The following is a 10843-nucleotide window of genomic DNA, read 5'->3' as shown; positions in this document are numbered from 1 at the left end:
CCATCGGCGAAAAGAAAGGGAAAAAATGAAAAAAGAAAAAGAAATAAAAAAAATAAAAATATATAAATGGGGAAAATGCCATTGGCCAAGCCCTTCTTTCAAACAATAATGACACTTTATGCCTTTAGTTGAAATAAAGGCCCGCTTCAAGCCCTTATTTGAAAAATGAGGGCACTTCAAACCCTTATTTGAAATTTTTCCTTTTTATGCTTTCATCATTTTGATACAAGTATTTGCATTCAATATCTACATCAATTTTTTTGGTATACATCGAACAATTACATTCAATAAACTCATCTAAAACACCAAACTTTAATTTATGGTTCACTAATATACTATCAAGATATAGAAAATTTGTAAAAAAAGTCTTAAACTTATTGCAATTTTGTCAATTGAGTTCCTAATTTTTAAGTTTGCTAACTAAGTCCTCAACATTTTCACTTTTTGTTCATTAAGTCCTAATGACAGAAAATTACCGATGTGGACATCGACCGTCCTATGTGGGATGACCAACGATGACATGGATAATTATAAATAAATTTTAATATGCTTTTTGAATATTTTGCTATTTTTTTATTTTTTTTTTCTCTTTGTTTTCTTGTTTAGCGGCGAGGGTCATTTGGACCCTCGCCGCTACAAGTGAGGAGGATTGTGACCCCTTGCCAACCTCAAATGAGGGTCATGGCCTTGCCCGGCCTCACCTAGATCCGAGTGAGGCCATAATGGTTGCGGGTGAGGGGCAAGGTTGCCTCGTTCGCGGCCGGCGACAAGGCTGAGATTGTTTAGGCGTGGCCGGCCTCGACCGCGGTGCTTGCCCGCCACCGGTGAGGGTTTCATGGCCCTTGCCGCAGCCATTGAGGGCTCAACAACCCTCACTGGCTACTAAAAAAGAGAAATCAAAGAAAAAAAATAATAAAATAATAAAATATAATAAAATATTATTAAAAATTATTCACATCAACGCCAACCGTATCACATAGGACGAGAGGGGTCCACATCAACAATTATGGGCCAATTGGACTCAATTGACAAAAGTTTTATGACTGAATTGGCAAAAATGCAATTTATTTAAAACATTTTTGACAATTTTCTCTTTCAAATATTTTAGAAATTGCCATATATCTTGAAGTTTTCCAGCTCAATGAGCAAGATAATTCTGGTTTTATAGTTAATTAGATAGAGTAAAACTGAAAATAAAGTGAAAAATAAAATCACCGGACAATGGATATATGAGAAATATTGCACATAATAAGTTAATAAAAGCCACAAATAGAAGTGAAATTAGATTAGAAAACAAAACATTTGAGAAATTTCAACCATTAGAAATTAAAGTATACATTGGAAAAAAAAATCAACAAAGAAGAAGAAGAAGAAGATACCCACTATAAGTAATAGGGCCATTGCACGAGGAATGGGATATTGAGTATTGTGGAGTGCTGTCTATAATGAAATCTTTCTGATGTGTTGTCCATTTTATGTAGTTGCTATCTTGCTTTGGACTTACTCTATTTAGCATCAACATTTGGAACTGGAGAATTAGTTCAAATCGGGGTCATCATGAAGCAATTCGAGCTGGTGTTTATTTGATATCGAACAATAGCTAGACAAATACCAACACCAAGAATCATTTAGAACTTGTTCCATTGTTTAACAACATCTTAGAAAGTCTTTTTCCAATTTTCAAAATTGTGGAGGGAAAACAACACATGCTTATAAACTAATCATCCTGAGTCTTGTAGTAGGATGAAAGAGTGGGCATATAATGCAGGGATCAAGCAACCAAAAGGAGCTTTTTCTTCTTTGTGCGCATATTTGTCTAACAAGAAACAGAGTAGTAAAGAAAAGAATGTAGTAACGATTAAAGAGAAAGGGAGCAGAACTCAAGCCACTTTTGCTTTATCTTACATCGGACGAAGGTATTCCAAATCTAATTGGAACGGCATCCAATTCCTTGCAGATTTCCCACAAGAATTGAGTGAACCATGCAAAAGTTGGAATGACGTTGGACACACTCCATTGTAACATGTGTATTGCTATGTCTTTGCCTATATAACCTGGCAAAAAATCGTGCTTCTTTGCTATCCTTCTCCTCATAACTAGTTTCTTTCCAGCATAGCGGCTACGCCAAACCTCCTCGAAAACCAATAACACCAATCACAACCATGACTGACTTCGTCTCGAGCATCCTCGGCCCTCTCATGGAGAAACTGGCTTCAACGGCTGTTGAAGAAATTCAACTGGTACGTGGGGTCAAGGATGATCGAGAGAAGCTCAAGAACACACTAGAGATGATCCAGGAGGTGCTCGCCGATGCTGAGCAGAAGCAAATAAAAGAACCAGCTGTTAGGCGTTGGCTGTCGGATCTTAAAGACTTCTGCTATGATGTCGAGGACCTGCTAGACGAATTTGAAACCAGGGCCTTGTGGAGGCGGGCGAGGTTGACTGAGCGCTTGACCCTCAGAAGGAAGGTACGCTACTTGTCCTCGTGGCTATCCAACTTCATTTTCCAGTTTAAGATGGCACATAAAATGAAAGAGCTGGGAAAGAGACTTGATGGGATCAATGGAGAGAAAACTAAGTTCAACTTGTCGAGTAATGTTCAAGAAAAGACTATAGTTCCGCGGAGGGAAACTCATTCTTTTGAACCCGCTTTGAATGTGATTGGAAGAGATGAAGAAAAGAAAATGATAATAGACCTGTTGTTGAGAGGATCAGATGATGGTGGAGCTGGAAAGATAGCAGTCATTCCAATCCTTGGAATGGGGGGTACCGGAAAGACGACTCTCGCTAGATTGGCATACAATGACGATAGGGTAAACAAACATTTCGAAGACAAAAAAGTTTGGTTATCCATGCCAGTAAAATTCGAAGTTGAGAAGATAGTAAGAGACGTCATCAAGTCTCTTAGTGATGAAGCAAAATGTGATAGCTGGAGCCTTGAAAAGCTGCAAAAACACCTAAGAGAACTCGTGAAGGACAAAAGGTGTTTGTTCGTAATGGACGACGTGTGGGAAATGAGGAGGGAGGACTGGGTGGGACTGAGAGATTTGTTAGGGGGCGTTTCCGAAGGGAGTAAAGTCATTGTGACTTCGCGGATTAAATCGATCGCCGAAATCATGGGCACTGTCCCTCCGCTTCATTTGGCCAACCTTTCGGAGGAGGAATCTTTGACATTGTTCGTGAAGTGCGCGTTCGATCAAGGGCAAGAGCAGAATCACCCGGACCTTATGGCGATCGCCAAGGAAATCGTGGGCAAGTGCGGGGGAAATCCTCTGGCGGTGAAGACTTTGGGATGCTTGTTGTTTTCAGAGAAAAAGAACCGGGGCGACTGGGAACACGTAAGAGATAGTGAGATTTGGCAATTACAAACTGATATTTTACCTTCACTGAGAATAAGCTACGATCTAATGCCGTCTTACTTGAAACGATGTTTCGCTTATTCCTCGATATTCCCGAAGAACAAGGGGTTCTCCAACTTCGATCTGATCCAACTGTGGATCTCCAACGGGTTTATCCAATCCAGCGGAAATAACCAGGAGCTGGAAGAGATCGGACGGCAGTACTTGGAGGAGCTGTGTTCGAGATCCTTCTTCGATGTTGTCGGGGAAAACTATCCAGCGGTGATCTTCCGAATGCACGACCTCATTCACGAGCTTGCCATTTCTGTGGCACAAACCGAATCATCCAACATGAAAGTGCGCGTGCAGGATATTTCCCCGACGACTCGGCATGTATCATTTCCGGACCCATCTCTTCTACCAAAAGATGAAGTAAGCCGCTGCTTGAGCAAACTCAGCGGCGTTCGTACCATCTTCTTGTCTGAGAGGGGTTCCTCTGGGGAGTTCTTTCTGGAGAGGTGCATTTCGCGATTCAAGCACTTGCGAGTGCTATGGCTAGAGGAGTCTAGCTTCGACCAGCTGCCTAGTTCCATTGGCGGTCTAAAGCATTTGAGGTGTCTTAGTTTGCGCCGCAACGACAATATCGAGAAACTCCCCGAGTCGATCTGCGAGCTTTGTAATCTGCAGTGCTTAGACCTTATCGGGTGCATGGAACTCGAGGAATTGCCTGCAGACATGAAGAAGATGATCAGCCTCCACGTTTTGTGGATAACCACGAAACAGCAGCGTCTTCCGGAGAGTGGAATAGGATGCTTGACCTCTCTGCGGTGGCTCTTCATTGGAGAGTGCTCGAATTTGGAGGCCTTGTTCGATGATATCCAATCGCTCACGTCCCTCCGCAAGTTGCTCATTTGGCGTTGTCCGAAGTTGGCCTCCTTACCGCAAGGCATCAAGAATCTGAAGGCATTGGAGGATCTCTGGATTAAAGACTGCAAGAACTTGAGGCTGCCAGAAGGCGAAAGTAGCGGGCCACCCTCCATGTCGAGGCTTCAATCCATCAGATTCAAGGAATTACCGGAACTAGTTTCTTTCCCCGGGTGGCTCGAAGGTTCTGCAAGTACGCTGCAGAGGATAAGAATTGAGGATTGTCCCAACTTGAGTGAATTGCCCGAGTGGCTGCAAAATTGTTCTTCTCTGAGAAAACTGGAGATTAAGAAATGTCCTGGGTTGACCTCTTTACCAGATGGCGTCCGCCGCATTGCCACGTTGACAGAGCTGCGGATAATTGATTGCGAGGGAATTGAGCAGGGCAGCGACGTTGAAGAAGAAGATAATAGCGAATAAATACCACTGAAATATCTAGATTATATTGTCTTGTAAGATATTTTCTTATAACAAGAGTGTGGAAATGTCAGTGTGCTTGTGTAAGTGTGTGTAAAGAGCTTTCTCAACCGATATTGTACAGAGGACCTTTAATAAAAATGTGGAAAACGTGACTGTTCGATGCACGTCCAGGGATTGAGGATAGGCATTATGGGACAATTGAATATGAATTACGACGCACTGGCATCAGTCAAGGATGAACTGTTGTCGACCTAATGACCGACTAAAAGCTACTCAAGTCCACTTGAGAGCGAGCAACAATGACCCAAGACTATTTACGGTGACAATTTATATTGAAATGATAGAGAAATATGGATTAGGACTAGATGTCGAGGCGATTTAATCCATTTCACCCATTCAAAAAAGAGAATCTCAAATGACATCTTGGCTCGTTTTTAAAACTTCGAAAGAGTAGATTGACTGTGCTGCTCAACTTTAAGTACTAGCATATGTTCGATTTTAGCACATGCTGTTGTTGTCTGATGCTCAGTATCTTTACGAGATAATGGTGTTCATGAAAAATACCATCACTCGGTTTTTTCTTGTGGATAAGAGATTTTGTCAAGAATGTGTCTTTTCCAACCCTACTGCGGATATGCAATAACTACCAACCTCCCGACCATATCGATTGAAAGCCTTGTCACCCAAATTGAGATGTGCGGCGAGGGTAGAGGCCAGACATTATGTGTTGGCACTCCCACAGCTCTTTTTAACACCAGAAATCCTTCATGTGCTTTCAATATTGTGGAGTGTTGGCTGTAATGAAATCTTCTCACGTGCTGTCCAATTCATGCAATAATGTAGTTATTACCTTGCTTCAAACTCACTCTATTTAGTATCAATATTTGGGATGAAAGAAATTAATTCAAATCGGGGACATCATGAAGCAATCCGAACTAATGCTTTATTGTTTACTTCCTTTTTCTCGTAGTAGTGTACGCAATTCGACTCTTACTTAATATTGAAGAGTAGCTAGACAAATATTGACACCAAGAATCATTTAGAATTTGTTCGATTATTTTCAAATATCTTAGAAAGTCTTAAATTGTGGAGGGAAAACAGCACATACTTGTGAACCGATCATTCTCATTTTATTATTGGGATATTGAGTATTATGGAGTGCGATCTGTAATGAAATCTTTCTGATGTGTCGTCCATTTTATGTAGTTGCTACCTTGCTTTGGACTTACTCTATTTAGCATCAACATTTGGAACTGGAGAATTAGTTCAAATTAGGGACATCATGAAGCAATTCGAGCTGGTGTTTATTTGATATCGAACAATAGCTAGACAAATACCAACACCAAGAATCATTTAGAACTTGTTCCATTATTTAACAACATCTTAGAAAGTCTTTTTCCAATTTCCAAAATTGTATAGGGAAAACAACACATGCTTATGAACCAATCATCCCGAGTCTTGTAGTAGGACGAAAGAGTGGGCATATAATACTGGGATCAAGCAACAAAAAAAAGCTTTTTCTTCTCTGTGCGCATATTTGTCTAACAAGAAACAGAGTAGCAAAGAAAAGAATGGAGTAATAATTAAAGAGAAAGGGAGCAGAACTCAAGCCACTTTTGCTTTATCTTACATCAGAGGAAGGTACTCAAAATCTAGTTGGAACAAGATCGAATTGCTTGCAGATTTCCAACAAGAATTGAGTGAACCATGCAAAAGTTTGGAATATGAACCATGCAAAAGTTTGGAATAACGTTGGGCACACTCCGTTGCACCATGTGTATTGCTATGTCTTTGCCTATATATATATTTGTTCAAAATAATTGAGACTTTCATTAATCAAAGGTTCTTGAAAAGGAAGCACAACAAGCGTCTAAACAAAGTAGATCCCAAAGAGATTGAGGAGGCTTTGCTAGCCAATTAAGGGGAAAGAGACCCGAGCCTATGAACCTTTGCGACCCAGTCGGCACAACGATTTGTATCGCGAGGGGCAAAAGCTGCTTGAACCTCTTGTAAATGATTTAGCATTTCCTTGCAGTCTTCCAGCACATTTCTGATGGACCATGGGCTTTGGTCCACGTTGAGGAGGCCCTCCACGATAGATTTGCAATCTGACACCAGTCTACAAGGGATATATTTTCTCTTATCCTTGGATCTGTCTCGTACGTCACTCCCCCCCTCCACCCGAAGCTTCCCACCGGCGCAGCACTCCCTCGCGTAAGGCAAGGGTTTCGGCCATGACAGATGAATCTGAGCGGATCTTCTAGGCAAAACCATCGATCAGGGTTCCGTGGCTTTCTCCACTGATGCCGGCGACCGAAGCTTCAGATTTCTCCTCCGACCACGAAACATCAACGTCGAGTTTTCGCCAACCGCGATCTGGAGGTAACCATTTCCCTGACTCCGAAAGATTGTCCCTTGCTTCTGTTGGTGTCTTCCGATAGCTTAAAAATTCATCTTCGTGCATGGCTAGAGCATCGGTTAGGGTGGACAGGGGGGAAACTCTGAGGCCTACGAAAGTGCAAGAGTTGCGAGATTTCCAGATCTGCCAGAGTGAGCTCGCGAATTCCTCTTTCTGTGTAAATCGTGAGCGATCTGTGAGGATCTCTAACACCCATCTGTCGATTCTCGTTATAGTCCACGGTGAAGTGTTGATGTTGATTCTCGGATCTTCCATGCCTCTGCCTATATAATCTGGCAAAAAATCGTGCTTCTTTGCTATCCTTCCCCTGATAACTAGCTTCCTTCTTGCATAGCGGCTACAACAAACCTCCTCGAAAACCAATAACACCAATCACAACCATGACTGACTTCGTCTCGAGCATCCTCGGACCTCTCGTGGAGAAACTGGCTTCATCGGCTGTTGAAGAAATTCAACTGGTATGTGGCGTCAAGGATGACCGAGAGAAGCTCAAGAAGACGCTAAAGATGATCCAGGAGGTGCTCGCCGATGCTGAGCAGAAGCAAATAAAAGAAACAGCTGTGAGGCGTTGGCTGTCGGAGCTTAAAGACTTCTGCTATGATGCTGAGGACGTGCTAGACGAATTTGAAACCAGGTCTTTGCGGAGGCGGGCGAGGTTGACCGAGCGCTTGACCCTCAGAAGGAAGGTACGCTACTTGTCCTCGTGGCTATCCAACTTGATTTTCCAGTTTAAGATGCCGCATAAAATGAAAGAGCTGGGGAAGAGACTTGATGTGATCAATGAAGAGAAAACTCAGTTCAACTTGTCGAGTAATGTTCAAGAAAAGACTATAGTTCCGCGGAGGGAAACTCATTCTTTTGTACCCGCTTCGAACGTGATTGGAAGAGATGAAGAAAAGAAAATGATAATAGAGTTGTTGATAAGGTCAGATGATGATGGAGCTGGAAAGATAGCAGTCGTTCCGATTCTTGGAATGGGGGTACTGGAAAGACCACTCTCGCTAAATTTGTATACAATGATGACAGTGTAAACGAACATTTCGATCACAAAGTTTGGTTATCCATGCCAGTAGAATTCGAAGTTAAGAAGACAATAAGAGACATCATCGAGTCTCTTGGTCAAAAAGGAAATAATGATGGATTTGAAATGCTGCAAGAACGCCTGAGGAACGTCCTGAAGAACAAAAGGTGTTTGTTCGTAATGGACGATGTGTGGGAAGTGAGGAGGGAGGATTGGATGGAACTGAGAGATTTGTTAGGGGGCGTTTCCGAAGGGAGTAAAGTCATCGTGAGTTCGCAGAATAAATCGATCGCCGAAATCATGGGCACTGTCCCCCCGCTTTATTTGGCCAACCTTTCGGAGGAGGAATCTTTGACAATGTTCGTGAGGTGCGCGTTTGATCAAGGGCAAGAGAAGAATCACCCGGACCTTATGGTGATGGCCAAGGAAATCGTGAGCAAGTGCGGGGGAAATCCTCTGGCGGTGAAGACTTTGGGAAGCTTGTTGTATTCAAAGAAAAAGAACCGGAGCGACTGGGAACAGGTAAGAGATAGTAAGATGTGGCAATTACCAGATGACCCGTTGACTTCACTGAGAATAAGCTACGATCTAATGCCGTCTTACTTGAAACGATGTTTCGCTTATTGCTCGATACTCCCGAAGAGCCGCGAGTTCCTCAACTTGGATCTGATCCAACTGTGGATCTCCAACGGGTTTATCCAATCCAGCGGAAATAACCAGGAGCTGGAAGAGATCGGACGGCACTACTTGGAGGAGCTGTGGTCGAGATCCTTCTTCGATGTTGTCATCGAAGACTATCCGTTTCTGACCTTCCGAGTGCACGACCTCATTCACGAGCTTGCCATTTCTGTGGCACAAACCGAATCGTCCAACATGAAAGTGCCCACGCAGGATATTTCCTCGAGGACTCGCCATGTATCATTTCCGGACCCATCTCTTCTACCAAAAGATGAAGTAAGCGGCACCTTGAGCAAACTCAGCCGCGTTCGTACCATCTTCTTGTCTGAGGACGGTTCCTCTGGGGAGTTCTTTCTGGAGAGGTGCATTTCGCGATTCAAGCACTTGCGAGTGCTATGGCTACAGGACTCTAGCTTTGACCAACTGCCTTTGACCAACTGCCTAGTTCCATTGGCGGTCTAAAGCATTTGAGGCTTCTTAGTGTATGGGGCAACATTAATATTAAGAAACTCCCCGAGTCGATCTGCGAGCTTTGCAATCTGCAGTGCTTAGACCTTCTCTGGTGCTGGGAACTCGAGGAATTGCCTGCAGACATGAAGAACATGATCAGCCTCCGCATTTTGTGGATAACCACGAAACAGCAGCGTCTCCCAGAGAATGGAATAGGATGCTTGACCTCTCTGCGGTGGCTCTTCATTGGAGGGTGCGAGAATTTGGAGGCCTTGTTCGATGGTATCCAATCGCTCACGTCGCTCCGTAAGTTGTTCATTGGAGGTTGTCCGAAGTTGGCCTCCTTACCACAAGGCATCAAGAATCTGAAGGCATTGGAGGATCTCTGCATTGGCCACTGCGAGAGCTTGAGGCTGCCAGAAGGCGAAAGTAACGAGGCAAGCTCCATGTCGAGGCTTCAATCCATCAGATTCAAGGGATTACCGGAACTAGTTTCTTTCCCCGGGTGGCTCGAAGGTTCTGCAAGTACGCTGGAGAGGATAAGAATTGAGGATTGTCCCAAATTGAGTGAATTGCCCGAGTGGCTGCAAAATTGTTCTTCTCTGAGAAAACTGGAGATTAAGAGATGTCCTGGGTTGACCTCTTTACCAGATGGCGTTCGCCGCATTGCCACGTTGACAGAGCTGCGGATAATTGATTGCGCGGGAATTGAGCAGGGGCGGCGACGTTGAAGAAGGAATAAATACCACTGAAATATGTAGATATATTGTCTTGTCAGATATTTTCTTATAACAAGAGTGTGGAAATGTGTGGCTAACACCAACAAATAACTGTGTGTGTAAGGAGTTCTGTCGACCCATATTTGTATTAGAGGACCTTTAATAATAATAATAATAATAAAAAGGTGTGTGTTTTCTTTAAGTTGGTTTTGTGTCCTTTTCATGGATTGGTATTTGAGCTGTCGCTCCGCATGCTCTACGACCGCGGCTAAAAGCGGTAGAGATTGGGGCAAGATCGAGTTTCACATCGGCGGTATAAGCAAAGTCCCTCCCTTTTTTTGGCACGTTTGTTAATCAAAATTGTACTTTCAGTCTGTTTATTTCATTAACAATTTTCTTGCAAGTCGAATTCTTTGAGAAAGGAATGCATTGCTGTCTGCATTGCTGTCTGTAAAGCAAAAGTGGCTAATTTGCATTTTGCAACTCCATTTAATTATTCATGCTGGGGTTTAATTTATGCCTCGACGTAAACAAATGAAAAAAAAAAAGAAGAAGAAGAAAAAGAGAATAGTGGAAGCATCTCGACGTGTCACATTACTAGAAATTTACAAGTTAAAATTTGGGGATGAAAAAATTTCAAGGTGCCTCCATTCAAAATGAGGTTTCCTAGGCCCATGTGCATGTATGTGACGACTTTTCATATTTTTTCGATTGACGGACATGTAAATTGTAAAATCTTTTGAAAATTGTAATATGCCGACGACACCCGCCTACTCGACGCACGTTGAGGGATTAAGGATAGGCATTTTGGGAAAATTGACTATGACTTATGATGCTCTGGCATCGGTCGAGGATGAACCGTTGGGGACCTAAT

At 42.9% G+C, this 10843-nt stretch overlaps 2 protein-coding genes across 2 annotated transcripts; both read left to right on the top strand.

The window, feature by feature from the left end:
- Positions 1-2162: 2162 nt before the first annotated feature.
- On the top strand, positions 2163-4682 carry LOC125312712 (putative disease resistance protein RGA4). The gene has a single exon (XM_048271823.1). The coding sequence runs from the start codon at positions 2163-2165 to the stop codon at positions 4680-4682; it is 2520 nt and encodes an 839-aa protein (XP_048127780.1).
- Positions 4683-8164: 3482 nt separating this feature from the next.
- On the top strand, positions 8165-9981 carry LOC115733874 (putative disease resistance protein RGA1). The gene is made up of 2 exons (XM_048271822.1): positions 8165-9162; positions 9246-9981. The coding sequence occupies exons 1-2, from the start codon at positions 8165-8167 to the stop codon at positions 9979-9981; spliced, it is 1734 nt and encodes a 577-aa protein (XP_048127779.1).
- Positions 9982-10843: the final 862 nt, after the last annotated feature.

Source organism: Rhodamnia argentea, chromosome 10, assembly GCF_020921035.1.
Source record: "Rhodamnia argentea isolate NSW1041297 chromosome 10, ASM2092103v1, whole genome shotgun sequence".
In the NCBI taxonomy this organism is placed as follows: domain Eukaryota; kingdom Viridiplantae; phylum Streptophyta; class Magnoliopsida; order Myrtales; family Myrtaceae; genus Rhodamnia; species Rhodamnia argentea.
The sequence above is the reverse complement of the archived record's forward strand: the minus strand, read 5'-3'. Positions and strand labels throughout refer to the sequence as shown.

Excerpts from the sequence above, each read along its gene's own strand:
- LOC125312712 (XM_048271823.1), top strand. The coding sequence starts at position 2,163 with ATGACTGACTTCGTCTCGAGCATCCTCGGCCCTCTCATGGAGAAACTG.
- LOC115733874 (XM_048271822.1), top strand. The coding sequence starts at position 8,165 with ATGCCAGTAGAATTCGAAGTTAAGAAGACAATAAGAGACATCATCGAG. Across the intron at positions 9,163-9,245 it reads GGGGAGTTCTTTCTGGAGAG|TTCCATTGGCGGTCTAAAGC; the intron begins GTGCATTTCGCG and ends CCAACTGCCTAG.